This window comes from Pyrenophora tritici-repentis, chromosome 5 (assembly GCF_003171515.1).
Source record: "Pyrenophora tritici-repentis strain M4 chromosome 5, whole genome shotgun sequence".
NCBI lineage: Eukaryota > Fungi > Ascomycota > Dothideomycetes > Pleosporales > Pleosporaceae > Pyrenophora > Pyrenophora tritici-repentis.
In genome coordinates this window covers 3,374,383-3,388,087 of record NC_089394.1, presented here as the reverse complement: position 1 = coordinate 3,388,087, position 13,705 = coordinate 3,374,383, and the positions used below count along the sequence as shown (strand labels likewise).

At 50.6% G+C, this 13,705-nt stretch overlaps 6 protein-coding genes across 6 annotated transcripts; 1 reads left to right on the top strand and 5 right to left on the bottom strand.

Annotated features, from left to right (window-relative positions):
* Nucleotides 1–69: 69 nt before the first annotated feature.
* On the bottom strand, nucleotides 70–1,717 carry PtrM4_112680 (uncharacterized protein; the record flags this gene model as incomplete). Its single annotated transcript, XM_066108012.1, has 4 exons — nucleotides 70–502; nucleotides 595–880; nucleotides 976–1,161; nucleotides 1,232–1,717. Coding segments are annotated over 4 exons (1,391 nt in total), but the record flags the coding sequence as incomplete, so codon positions are not given.
* Nucleotides 1,718–2,950: 1,233 nt separating this feature from the next.
* On the top strand, nucleotides 2,951–3,589 carry PtrM4_112670 (uncharacterized protein; the record flags this gene model as incomplete). The annotated part of the gene is made up of 1 exon (XM_066108011.1): nucleotides 2,951–3,589. The coding sequence occupies one exon, from the start codon at nucleotides 2,951–2,953 to the stop codon at nucleotides 3,587–3,589; it is 639 nt and encodes a 212-aa protein (XP_065962460.1).
* Nucleotides 3,590–6,314: 2,725 nt separating this feature from the next.
* Nucleotides 6,315–8,495, bottom strand: PtrM4_112660 (uncharacterized protein; the record flags this gene model as incomplete). The annotated part of the gene is made up of 2 exons (XM_066108010.1): nucleotides 6,315–7,073; nucleotides 7,518–8,495. The coding sequence occupies 2 exons, from the start codon at nucleotides 8,493–8,495 to the stop codon at nucleotides 6,315–6,317; spliced, it is 1,737 nt and encodes a 578-aa protein (XP_065962459.1).
* Nucleotides 8,496–8,608: 113 nt separating this feature from the next.
* On the bottom strand, nucleotides 8,609–8,992 carry PtrM4_112650 (uncharacterized protein; the record flags this gene model as incomplete). Its single annotated transcript, XM_066108009.1, has 1 exon — nucleotides 8,609–8,992. The coding sequence occupies one exon, from the start codon at nucleotides 8,990–8,992 to the stop codon at nucleotides 8,609–8,611; it is 384 nt and encodes a 127-aa protein (XP_065962458.1).
* A 611-nt stretch (nucleotides 8,993–9,603) lies between these two features.
* PtrM4_112640 (TolA, Membrane protein involved in colicin uptake) lies at nucleotides 9,604–11,408 on the bottom strand (the record flags this gene model as incomplete). Its single annotated transcript, XM_066108008.1, has 2 exons — nucleotides 9,604–10,560; nucleotides 10,644–11,408. 2 exons carry the CDS (start codon nucleotides 11,406–11,408, stop codon nucleotides 9,604–9,606), a joined length of 1,722 nt encoding a protein of 573 aa, XP_065962457.1.
* Nucleotides 11,409–11,851: 443 nt separating this feature from the next.
* On the bottom strand, nucleotides 11,852–13,526 carry PtrM4_112630 (uncharacterized protein; the record flags this gene model as incomplete). The annotated part of the gene is made up of 3 exons (XM_066108007.1): nucleotides 11,852–12,478; nucleotides 12,565–12,883; nucleotides 12,907–13,526. The coding sequence occupies 3 exons, from the start codon at nucleotides 13,524–13,526 to the stop codon at nucleotides 11,852–11,854; spliced, it is 1,566 nt and encodes a 521-aa protein (XP_065962456.1).
* Between the last annotated feature and the right edge of the window lie 179 nt (nucleotides 13,527–13,705).

The following is a 13,705-nucleotide window of genomic DNA, read 5'->3' as shown; positions in this document are numbered from 1 at the left end:
AGACTTGTAGTGGAGCGAGCGTCGGCGATGAGGGTTTCGGCGTCAGCTTCCCGATCATAGGTGAGATACTGGCTGTCGAGAGTCTCTAGGAAATCTAGGAAATGGCGAGCTTTGACATCTCGGATGTGCTCGTAAGCTTCGCCTTGAATGCGGAACTTGAGGTAGTCAACCGCTTGCCAGTCCTCTGGGTATGTGCGACACTTGGCCACTGCCATCTCGCGCCACCGCTCGTAGTCGTCGTCGACCTTGCCCTTGAACGTCTCAAGTTCTGGGAGTTTGTAAGAGAATCCTCCACCGGCGGTAGAGGGCGCGACGGGCGGCGGTCGCGGTACTGTAGGAGCGGGGGCGTATGGGTTCGATGATGGAGGAGGTAGCGAGGCGTCGCGCACGGGAGTACGGTTATCCCATGGGGTGTACCCAGCTCGGCGAGGATCTTGTGAGAGTTGGTCAGCGGTACCATCTACAGGTCGCTGTAGCAAAACGCTTGATTGTACAGGCCGTACTGGTCGTAAGATCGCTCGCGCCGCCAGAGGGTGTACGGCTGATAGTTGGGTTCATGTTGCAGCAGTCGGTCGGTGACCGTTTTTGTCTCACGTCTAGCCTCGGTGAGCTGGAGGTTGAGCTCATCGTAAGCCTTATCCTTAAGGGCGAGAGCTTCGTTCTTGTTCGCCTCCATGTTAGAGTACTTGACATCATACTGGTTAAGCTCGATAGAATAGCGATCAGCTTGTCCTTTGAACTTGTCGCAGAGCTCAGCGTTGGCCTTAGCTTGGTCTGCCCACCAGTCGGCGCTGTCAGACTCCTCCTTGAGCTTCTGTGCCAACTCTGCGTTAGGACCGCTCTCCGGTTCATCGGCTCGGCGGGATAGGTCCTCAACCTTCTGCTTGAGTTCATTGCGTTCGGTGGCGGCAAGTCGCGCTCAGCGGCGAGGGCTTTGAAGGCGGGTCATCGCGAACGTTGGGGAGTTGTTCTGACGCAGCTTTGAGCTTTTCCGATGTCCGAGGTGAGGCGTCGGATCTCTGTCAGCTTCTCCTTGTACAGGTTGCTGCTAACCATGCCAACTTGTAGTTGTTTACTGTTCGAAGTTTCATCAAGGGCTGCTTCAACATTCGCTAGTCGGTCTCGTAGAGCTTGAGTCTCTCCTTCATTGCGGTCCACAGTCTGCAGATGCCTATTGATGGCGTCAGTGCAGTTGCGTAGGGAGACTAGCGTAGAGACAATAAATCGCCACCAGAAGTCGGGACGATCCTTCACGTTCTTCTGGGAGGTTACTAGAGTTAGTGACAGTGAAGTCGTTGATGTTGTGGGTGATGTTGCCATCAGTGCGGATTCGGCCTGTGCTAAGGGAGTAAAAGGCATTGCTGTGCTCGTCAGGTTCGGGATCCTCTTGTAATTCGAACCACTCGGTGTCAACGGTATAACGGAGGTAAACGTAGTTAGAATCTTTGAGGTATTCGAGCAGGACGTCGTTGATTTCGATGCCGACAATCTCGCGTGTAGCAGTCATGGGCTCTAGGTCGCCGCTAGCTGATACTGATGGCTGGGATGACGGATGGGCTGCCAGAAGCATGCTCTCTCGGCGGTTGGAGAGGCAAGCTCGTACTGGTACGAGAGGCGGGCCCATCTGTGATTGAGTAGGATCCTGGGAAGCTTGCCCGAAGGTGGCACCGGTGGCTGAGGTACCTTGGGTATTCTGGGTATTGGCCGGGTTTGCCATCGCGATGATCTTTTCGTGTGTGTTGCGCAGGGCTGACCGTAGGGTCGCGCTTCTCGAAGCTCGATGCCTTGCCTTCTGCCTACTTGTCCGTTGATGTAGGTGGACCTGTCCTTTACCAGCGTTGGTGACAACCCCCACGAGCAATACTTGCCTGTTGAGCCTGGTGTCTCTGGTCTTTTCGTGTGTTGCGCAGGGCTTACCGTAGGGTCGCGCTTCTCGAAGCTCGATGCCTTGCCCTCTGCCTACTTGTCCGTTGATGTAGGTGGACCTGTCCTCTACCAGCGTTGGTGACAACCCTCACGAGCAATACTTGCTTGTTGAGCCTGGTGTCTCCACCCGTGGGCTTCTAGCGCAATACTTTGCGATCCTCGTCGTCAAGACCTAACCCGTCGCAGAACGTCTTGTTCTGCCCGATGTAGCAAGTCGCAGTTGCTCAATCGGCGGCGGCGCTCGGCGCGGACGGTGTTTCTGATAACTGAGCCTGATGCGAAGTATCCTAGGTATGTAGGGGTTGACACACAATAGTGTAAAGGCACTAGTACACTGCAATAGTTAGGATGCCTCTAATAAGTGAGATTGTGTGTACAGATCTATATACAAGTACGAGGGGAACTTTATTATTCCTCGCACGGGCCAACTGCCAGCGTGGCACGTGATTGTATGGCACGTGATCGCGTGAGGGATCGTAGGTTTGATCCATCACAATACCGAACCGCTCTACGAGCAAAACATCGACCAGGCACTAGCTATATAGATCTATTATTCTGTGGTAATAGATCCCTATATATAGAGGACTACAACAACCACTCTACCTACCGAACGCCCTAAACCGACTCGATACCGAACTGCTCTACGAGCAAAACACCGACCAGGCACTAGCTATATAGATCTATTATTTTGTGGTAATAGATCCCTATATATAGACGCCTACACTCAACACTTTATTTCCTTACAAAAGAGCTCGCTGCTACATCTCTTTCTATTCTATCACACTGCTCTTTAGCACATGCGCCAATAGAAGACTAGCTCTGAAATTGGAGTACGCAAACTGTCACCTAAATTGTACAAAACCTAAAGAAACTCCACATCGACCAACTTATATAGAACGGCTTAGCCAAAGTCCTACATAGTCACCGACTGATACAGGACTCTAATGGATATATAATAATAATAACCTGTTTTATCAGTGAGCGCCCCACCTCAGTGAGCGCCCCACGAACACCAGCGAAGCGCATGCGCGACACTCAACACGTAATGTCTCAACAACCACAACCTCACAAGCCCTATACTGAAGCTGGCGTGCAGCTTGCCCTCTCTGACATTAAATGCGACCAGATTACGAGCCTGCGACGTGCTGAGGCAGTCTACAGCGTTCCTCGTAGGACGATACAACGACGACGCGACGGGAAGCCCTCTAGACGCGACTGCGAGCCCAGATCAAAGCGCCTGACGAAGCTAGAAGAGGAAGTGATTCTGCAGCGTATACTTGACGAGAACCTACGTGGAGTACCGCCCTCAAAGCTACACGTACAAGATATGGCTGATAGACTGCTGCGCGACCGCGGCGGTGAGCCTGTTGGTAAATGCTGGGTTGACAGGTTTATTAAGCGTACACCTGAGCTGCGCACGCGCTGGACTCGTCCATACGATCACCAGCGAGCTCTCTGTGAAGACCCAGCGATCATCGAGCCCTGGTTCACGCTGGTTCAGAACATGAAGGCGAAGTACGGTATTGTGGACGACGACATGTACAACTTTGACGAGTCTGGCTTCCTGATGGGCAAGATATCTTCACAACTTGTTGTGACAGGCATAGAGAAACCTGGGAAAGCGAAGAAGCTTCAGCCTGGTGATCGCGAGTGGACTACGTAAATACAGGGCGTCAGCGCAACAGGGCGTGTTATCCCACCCTTCCTCATCTTTGCCGGCAAGGTTCTTATCTCTAACTGGTTTACTGAGGACCTCCCACGCAACTGGGTTATTCAAGTAAGCCCAACAGGCTGGACGAACAACAATCTAGCGCTCGCCTGGCTTGATCACTTTGATACGCATGCGAGGCCTGTAGGAGCGTATAGGCTGCTGATTATCGACGGCCACGAGAGCCATTGCTCGATAGATTTCCAGGATCGCTGCAAGGAGAAGAAGATTATTGCCCTCTGTATGCCTCCACACTCGTCGCACCTCCTGCAGCCGCTTGACGTCGCCTGTTTCTCGCCATTGAAGCGCGCGTACGGTGATCAGATCTCAGCCTTGGCACGCGATCGCATCAACCACATCAGCAAACAGACCTTCTTACCAGCCTTTGAAGTAGCTTTTGAGAAGGCGTTTACAAGAGAGAATGCTTGCGCAGGGTTTCGAGGCGCTGGATTGTCTCCACATGATCCACAGGCTGTGTTATCGAAGCTGGATGTGCAGCTGCGTACGCAAACTCCACCACAGCAAGTCGACGCCGCTTGGGAGGCGAAAACACCACGCAACGCCAAAGAAATGGAGGCGCAATCAACGCTGGTTCAAAACAGGGTGAAAATCCATCGAGGGTCTCCAGCAAGTTCACTTGATGAGCAGGTGCGGCAGCTGACAAAAGGCGCGCAGCAGATGGCTCATGAGATGGTGTTGATGCGCGCAGAGATAGTGCGCCTTAATACTGCTACTGAAGCAGCAACAAAGCGTAAAAGTCGCAAGAGACGCTACGTACGGGCAGAGGAGACACTAACAGTCGGCGAGGTATTAGACTTAATTGCTGAAAGGAGGGTGGCAGACGTGAGGAGGGTGAGGAGCCGGCGAAGAGGGTGCGCGCAGGGCGACGCTGCGGCCGTTGCGGTGAGATTGGGCACAACTCTCGCACCTGCAAGGTAGAAATTGAGGATATAAATAATAGTGACGCTTCTGAATAATACTATACTGTTGCAAGAGTACAAAATTTGTGTTGTGGTGCTGAGCTACGTCGCTGCGCGTACGCCTCGCTGGTGTTCGTGGGGCGCTCACTGATAAAACAGGTTAATAATAATAGTAAATAGTATGAGAGAGAGGTGTGAGGCTGTATTGGCTGCCCAGGGCGGCTATACCAAATACTGAATAGACCATCTCAACTTGTACTAGTTGAAATCAGCCCCTGTTTGCCCCACTGTACAAAACTTATGCCTGATACCACAGTATGTGTGAGTGACGCGTACAAGCGAGTAACGCACCTAACAACGCAATATCTCAACATGGCGGTATACACATGTCCTATCACCCGACGCTGATACTGGCTGTTTTTGGCTGCTGAGTGAGAAAGTGGGCACAAGGAGCATGTGTTCGGCTACGAGTGTTGGCCCGTCATCAGCCCGCACCATAGCTCTGCCTAAGATACCCGCCTCGATCCTACATCGGGCCGACTTGCGCTGAGCTCAGCAGAGTTGTCAACAATCAAGCCAATCTGCAATCAAGCCAAATGTGGCCCCTGCTTACTAGCGGCCTAGAATATACAGGTACAGCTATACCTAAATATAGGGGTGGCACGTCTCTTTCATAGGCCCGTGCCTGATCGACAAGGCTAGCGAGCAGGGGCCACATTTGGCTTGATTGCAGATTGGCTTGATTGTTGACAACTCTGGAGCTCAGACACCTGTAGTGCTGCATCGGAAATTTATATATTACTGCGGACGTTTCTCCGAAACGTGTCGAAGCCACTCAGAAGCTGTTTTGTGACCTACCTAGTCAGTGTTGCGAAGATGAACTCTTGGACTGCAATGAGTCTCCGTGGAGGGGCCGTCAAATCTTGCGACCCAGTGGGGCTGCGAAAGTGTGACACGTCGCGTCAGGTGACCCTACTTGCTCTAATTGAACGCAATAAACTCGGGGGCCTAGTTTGCGTCCACCCCTAGTTTGCGCCCACCGTGCGCGAATGCGCCCACCCAGCTCAACACGCGATAACTCAACAACAGCGCTTATATTTGAAACTGTGTACATATGGATGCTAGAGTAAGAGCTTCAGCTTGAGCTGCTGCAGTCTTTGCAGCTTTCTCTGTCTCTTTTGTTGATGACTGCGCAACTTGAGCTGCTGCTCTGTCTATTGCAGCTTTGATACTCTCAGCATTGCTAAAGCGTTCATTCTGATTAATCCTGACCCTCTTTCTCGTCTGCCTACTCTGAAGTTGCTCTAGTTGATATTTCAAGTGTTGATTCTCAGCCTGTAGTTGAGCTGTGAGAGCAGTTGATAGAGATATAGCCTTCCCTGCTTTGCCAAGCACTTGGCGTGTGCTCCGAGAGAGAGATCCTAACTGTAGAAGCTGCTGCTGAGCTTTATATAGATCTTGAGCCCTCTTTGGAGTTAAGAAGGATTGATCTACAAGAGTTTGAGGCTGCGCAGGCGATGGAGGAGTAATAGGACGAGCATAAACCTAAGAGGAGTTGAGGACAATAGAAGGGTTGTATGGGCAGAGGCCTGTAGCCCTCCGACCAGCTCGAATAACGCGCTCAGAGAGGCCTTACTCTCGAGCTTGATGACAGGAGGATATAAAGCGCTCCTTCTTTATAGGAGCTGCGTCATCACGAGCAGATAGAGCTCCAATCCTAGCTCTATACTCTGACTTGAGTACGCTAAAAGGAGCTAGGTCTAGAGGCTGTAGGAGATGAGAGGCGTGAGGAGATGAGAGGCGTGAGGAGGAAGGTATATAGTCCATATCCTATGCTGACGGCAGAGTAGCATGAACTCAATATCGACGTGAGACCCATGTCCATCAAGTATCAGTATCCTCCATTGATCTCCATGAGGCTGAGTGTCTGGGATGAATATGCACCTTAGCCACTCAATTCCTATCTCATGCGAGGTCCATCCATTCTTAGAGGTGGTATATAACCAGTCTGGAACTGAGCTAGACGGGAACCACGTTGTCTGTAGGCTCTGTCCCTTGAATATCACTATGCACCTGAGTTTCTGCCCAGTAGCTGAGATTGTCTCAAGTATCGATACCCACTCGTGATCGCCTGGAGTTTTGACGTAAGCTTTACGCTTGCCAGCTCGTGCGACCACCTGAGAGTTGGTACATACTCCTAGTGCGATGCCAGTCTCGTTCATATTCCATATATCCTCTACCCTGATATTCAGCTCTATTCGAGTCCTGTAGAAGAGCTCTAGGAATGCGAGAATCTGAGCAGGGCTCGCAGCCTCAGCTCTTAGGGTGTCAATCGATCGTCCAACAATACTTGCAACTCGAGGTTGACGCGCAAGGAAGGATGAAATCCATCGCTGACCGAGGGGCTCGTGGTCGCCACCAAGTCGTAGTATTCGAGTCGCCATTTCTCGTACGCGCGCATGAGATGGAGGTAAAGAACGCGTATCCTCCTCGATGATCCAGTCAACTATGAAGGCCTCCTGTTCTGGTGTTAGTCGCTGCTGCTGTTGATGAGCTATCGCGTGTGGAACGCTGCCCTGCAGCCGGCGCCGGAGTGAGCTGCGAGGAACGTCCCAAGCCCTAGCAGCTGCTCTCTGGCTCGTAAAAACACCGGATTCAAGATCGCGGATAGCACCTTGTAAAACCTCTTCATGAGGATCTATATTGAATGCGGCGTTGTTGTGTTATCGCGTGTTGAGCTGGGTGGGCGCAAACTAGGGGTGGACGCAAACTACCGTGCCGGACGGTCATGTGCCTCGGACGGCTACATGCCCGATCCGCCCCACCAAAACCACCACAAAGATGGGGCTGTAGAGCCGCACTAAATAGCTGTTATTGTGAGATATTTTGGCATTGCGATCTAGAAATAGTATTGCGATATTCCATCTACTTATGTTTGGCTGGCAACTTGATATCGCGCCCACGTCGCGATCGAATCGGTGGTGGGCTCGTTGGGTGAGTAGATGGCTGCGCACCACCACCACGATCACAAACGATAGATTTTTTGGTTTTGGTTTTGTACGAGCTTGAAGGCTCTTCTTCTTACTCTTCTGGGAAGTTTTGATAGTTTGTTGAAGTCGTTTTGCTGCTTTGCGGGCTGCTTGACGAGCTGCTCGCTCGGCGGCTTCATCCGTTCTCTTCTTCTCCCTCAGTAGCTTCGCCTCCGCTCGCGCCCGACGCCTCGCATCGATCTCGCGCGCTTTGATTAGCTTTGAATCCTCCCGAGCCTGGATCACGGCAGCTTTTTGTTGTTGTAGCTGCTCAGTATCACGATCTTTCTGCTCCTGGACGCTACGAGCTTCTCTCACCTTCCGCGGGGACCAGAAAACCGCTCCACCATAGTACCCTTCGGATTGCTCGAGTGGTCTATGCCGAGATCGCTGCTTGCGCTGCCTCTCCTCAATTAAGGCTTCTCGCAACTTCTTATTCTTTTGCTCAACAAGCGATGATCGGGTGGATAGCTTAAGGATAGTTTGATTAAGCTGCGAGATCTTCCTGCTCTCTTTATGGTTGACCGCACGATCTACTAGCTGCCTGATCTTTCTCCAATCAGACGCACTAAAGTTAGAGGACTCGCTATCGCTCTCACGGACTGTAGTTCGGAACTTCTGGAGTATTATCTCTGGATTGAATGGCGATAGGCCTGTGGCTTCAAACGCCCGGAGGATTGTAGATTCCTTGAATGAGGTCTTCCAAGCTCTCCAAAACAGCGGGAAGAAGTGGCTTTTAGTGATAGATAGCAGCCCACGGCATTGATTCACGAAGCTCGATAGCTCATTGGAGTACGCGGTCGATAGAGGCTTAAATAGGCCAACGTCAAGAGGCTGCAAAGTATGGGTCGCGTGAGGTGGGTAGATCGCTAACAAGATCTTGTTCTGGTCACAATAGTCCAGGAAATCCATCGTGAGGTGAGACTGATGCCCATCTACAAACAATAGTCGGTAAGACGATCGAGCTTTTGCTTTGGTGGCAGGATCAAACACCTGTTTGAGCCATTCAAGCCCAATATCGTTGTTCAACCAGCCGGAGGGGATGAGGCGATTCGGGCTCGATGAATATCTGGATCAAAGCCTTGCAACCACGAGTCCTGGATCGATCTAGATTGACCCTGATAGATGAGGCTTGGCTCAAGGTGAGATCCATCAGCGCAGATACAAGCGATGAGAGTTATCCAATCTTGGTTGCCATCTTGGATCAAAGATCTTCTGATACCGCCCTCTAGAGAAGCCCTGGAGAAGATCCTCTTTGAGCGAGATTCGACTCCAATCATGAAGCCCTTCTCATCCATATTGTAGATATGGCGCGGCTCAACTTGGTATTGGCTGAGTTTATCGCGTAGAAGCTCAAAGTAGAGCTTATATTTCAGTTCTGAATCCGCTCTGTGGCGTTTGCGATCCATGGCGGTGACCAGTTTTGATTTGAGAAGATTGGGATAGCGTTGAACAAAGCGATCAACCCAGTGGTATCCAAGCTCTTTCTGGGCAAGCTGTGAAGCAAACCTGCGTACTGTATCTCTACTAGGTGGCAAGCCTTGCTTACTAATTCGATCGATGTACTGTATAAGCTCTAATTCCTGTTGTGGGTGGAGAGCGCGCGGATTTTCATAGTAGGCCGCGCGCGAGGTGGTTAGACCTTGGTGCCGCCGCCTAAGCGTCGTAGGCTCAACGCCGTACTTTTTCGCAATTTAAGTATATATCAGTTTTTCTCCAGGCTCTAAAGCTTGTATAGCTGTAAGCGCAGCGTCGATAGGCTCCATTTGCGGTGATCGCGGCGTGGCAAAGTTGGTGGTGGTGGTGGTTTTGGTGGGGCGGATCGGGCATGTAGCCGTCCGAGGCACATGACCGTCCGGCACGGTACCGTGCCCGTGCGCGACACGAGCCAGTTCGCGAGTCGAGCCACCCAACCATGTATATTGAGATTGTAAAGATGAGGCTGTAGAGCCACCTACAAAAGCGATTATCGCGAGATTTTTTGGAGTATTGATCTATAGATGTATGCGATACTTTCTATTTAATTGAATCTCGTTGGCGTCTTGATTTGCCGACCGCGCGTCGTCTTTTTGGGTGGTGCGGGCGGCGTCGCAGGTGCAGGAACAGCACCATTTCCACGCCTACTAACACGACGACGCTTTGCTGTATTATTGCCGGCTTTGTGTGAGGCTTTTCGCTTAGGTGTATTGCTTGTATCGTGAGATTTTTGTGCGGTTGCAGCGTCGCGTTGCAGCTTTTTGAGCGCCCTCGCGGCGGCAAGTTCCTCAGCCTTCGCTTTTTTTGCCATTTTGCGCTCCTCAGCGGCATGTTGTTGAGCCACCTTTGCTGCCTCCGCCTGCCGCTTTTGGTATAACTTTGCCGCCGCTTTCAGCTCTCTATCGTGAGTTTTTTGGAGTTGTTCGCGTTCGGCTTCATGTCGTTTCGTCGCCTCGCGGGCGCGGGCTTCGCGGAGCTTCCTTGGAGACCAGAAAACAGCGCCACCGTGGTACTCTTTGCGCCGTTGAAGATCCATAGTCTTGCTCTTTGTCTTGTGCTTCTTTTGGCCCTTCGCCGCTTGCAGTAGGCCGTCGTTTTCATAGTGGAGGAGCTCGTTTTGCACCTGTAGAGAGTGTAGTGAAGCCTCAAGCCGCCGGGCTTCAAGCCTGGCCTTATTATCGACTGCGGCGTCAAAAACTTTTCGCAGCTCTCTCCAGCTATCGCCGTCGCCGTGCTGCCCAAGTCTTGAAGCCTCATCTTGCTCTGAGTTGGTGTTGTAGAAGCGTTTGAGTATAACTTCCGCATCCATCGGCCACACGCCTGTAGCTTGAAAACTCTTCAAAATGTTATCCTGCGTCATTGTAGAGCCCCAGGCAGGCCAAAAGAAGCTAAAGAAGTCGCGTTTTGTGACTCGCAATAGCGCTTGCGAGCGCTGAAGGTGGCGGTCGAGTTCTTGAGAGTAGTACTTCGAGAGCGGCGCGAAGAGGACCACATCAAGCGGCTGGAGGCTGTGGGTAGCGTGCGGGGGAAGATAGCGAGGAGAATGCGATTGCCGTCGCAAAAATCTATGAAATCAGTCGTTACATGGCTGCCATGGCCGTCAAGGATGAGAAGCCTGTAGCTGCGGCCCGCTTTCTGCTTCGTACAGCGCTGGAACACCTGTTCAAGCCAGGCCAATCCTATATCATTGTTGCTCCATCCTGAGCCTGAATTTGAGAAGAAAACCTCGTGTTTACCGACCTCTACGGCGTCGACCCAGCCTGATTGAAGCCCTGAGGTGCCCTGGTAGATGAGAGCGGGCGGCAGTGCATCCCCAGAAGCGCATACGCAAGCCAGCAGCGTTATCCATTCCCTGTTGCCATCTTGAACCGCCGCTGTACGCTCTTTTGAAGCCCATACTGCCTTCGAAAAGACGCGCTTTGAGCGTGATGTGATGCCAACAAAGAAGCCCTTCTCATCCATATTGTACGTATTGCGCGCCTCGACGTTGTGCTCTCGCATCTTCGAGTGCAACATGTCAAAGTAGAGCTTGTATCTTTCTTCAGAGTCAGCCTGGTGCCGGTTGCGATCGATCCCGGCACTCCATTTAATGGTGAGGTCGTCGGTGTGGCGATGGAGAAACCGCGTAACCCAGCTTTCAGAAACCTCCCACTTCACTACTGTCCCGGCGAAATTTTGTATCATCTCTCGTGTAGGTGGCAAGCCTCGCCTTGTGCATCTTTCTGTGTATTTTACAAGTTCATCCTCTTGTTGTGGGCTGAGTAGGAGCTTCTGTTCGTTGTAGGCTGCATTTGATCGTTGAACACCGCGGTGTCTTCGCGACAACGTCGTTCGATCGACTTTGAACATTTTTGCAACTTGGCGGTACGAGAAATTATCTCCAGCTTCACGCGATTCAATATATCTAATTGCTTCTTGAATTGGGTCTATGGTTGTAGAGTTATCGCGTCGTGGAAATGGGCTGTTTTCAATGTTATGATGTTCAGATGGCTCGACTCGCGAACTGGCTCGTGTCGCGCACGGGCACGGTAGCGAACTGGCTCATCGTACGCACAGATATTTCCATTAGAGTCCTGTATCAGTCGGTGACTATGTAGGACTTTGGCTAAGCCGTTCTATGTATGATGGTCGTTGTGGAGTTTCTATGGGTCTTGTACAATTTGGGTGGTGTTTTGCGTACTCCAATTTCAGAGCTAGTCTTCCATTGGCGCGGGTGCTAAAGAGCAGTGTGGTGAATAGAAAGAGATGTAGCAGCGGGCTCTTTTGGATAAGGAAATATTGTTTTTGTAGTTTTATACAGTGTCTGTCTGTTCGGTGGTTTGCCCAAGGTGCCATTTTCTCGTGCCAATCCCAGTACTTGCAATAAAGGCTAGAGTAGCTTTGATGCCTGTCTTTGTTTGGAGGAGAAGTGGGAGGGTGATGGGTCTGTGTGGTATTGCTTCTTTGAGTGTATTCCGATGTGCTTTGTACTGTTTGCAATCTAGAAGTAGATGCTGTGGTGTTTGTGGTTTGTAGCATATACATAGATTGCAGTCTCTCTTGTTGAATCTCTTAAGGTAGGAGTTGAAGTATCCATGTCCTAGCTTGAGTGAGTAGAACGCGCTCGAGATTTCTCTTGGTGTTCCCTTCGGGACTTTGATTGTTGTATGTGTGTTGAGCTTGAAGATCCTTGAGTAGGAGCTTCTGTTTTTGGTGGGCCTGTCGGTATACCTCTTGTACTCCATCAGTTGTTCTGTTTTTTGTATTTTGTTGATTTCTGTGCCTAAGTAGGCTAGGCTCGCTATGGTCGATGTTGTTGGTCTCTCTTTAGCTGCTTCCTTTGCTAGCGTGTCGGCTTTTTCGTTGCCTTTGACGTCGTTATGTCCTGGGCCCACTGCAGGTGGGTAGATGCTTTCTTTGTCGTTATTCTCTTTGCGGCTCTGATGCATCTTAGTAGCCACTGTTGTCCCGGGTTGTCCGATAGGTTGTTAAGCCTGTGAATTGCTGCTTGGTTGTCTGCGTATACGTAGATCTCTTGGCCTTCTTGTGCCACTATAGCCGCGTGTTCAAATGCCTGTGCTATCCCCTCTAGTTCACCGTTGTAGACTAGTTGGGAGCATCCAATGTTTGTCTTTTGAGAAAAGGTTTCTTCGTGGGTGGAGCTGTACGCTACTACACCTACGCCGATCCCTATTCCCTTGTCGTGTTGTGAGGCATCTGAGTAGATTGCGGTGAAGTTATCTCCGCTCCTTGATAGGATATAATCCGCGTGTGCAATTGCCTCTTCCTCTTTGCTCTTTTTTGATACAGTAACCTTGTAGTTAAGACTTTCCCACGGTCTGAACCTATATGGGATTATCTTTTCTACGCTATTGTTGTCTCTCTCTGGATTGACTTAACAATAGTATATAGTTGTCTATGCTGGTTTGGCTTTTTGTAGCTAGCTTTGTCTGTATTTGTGATCCTTGTAATTGCTTTCTGGATTGGGTGGTTGCTGGATAGCTGGTGTGCTCTAGACGCATACTTTCGGTTGTTGGTGTTGAGTCTAATTGCAGGTGACGTAAGTCCGGATTCAATGCTTGTTGGTAGGGATGGTGACGTTCTAAACACTCCAATTATCTTCCTACACGCTAGGTTGTGCAGTGATTGTAGGAGGCTAGTGGCGTAGCTTTGGTTCTTCCAGTATATTTGTGATCCGTAGTCTGCAACGCTTGTGACGCAGGCTAGGTATAGTTGTCGTACTGCTTTTGGGGAGAGTCCTCTTTCGATGTTGGCCAGTCTCCCTAGCCTGTGAAATGCTTTTGTTGCTTGGCTTACGCGTGTAGCAATATGTTCCTTGAAAGACAGTCTATTGTCTATGTGGATGCCTAGCCATTTGATTGTGTCTTTCGGTTCTACAATGGTGTTGTCTGGAAGCTGTAGGCTTCTCTCTTTTCTCTCTTTCTTGGCGGTAAAGTGAATGAGCTCTGTCTTAGCTATATCGAACATAATCGCTAAGTTTTTCCCTCGGTGAGATAGTAGGCGGACTTGCTGTTCTAGTATTTTGACGTTTTTCTTTAGAGATGTTGAGGATGTCGATAGAGATAGGTCGTCGATATAGGATAGGTTGAAGCTTTGTAGTCCTGGGAAGAGGTCTCTGGTGTAGATAAGAAAGAAGATCGGAGACA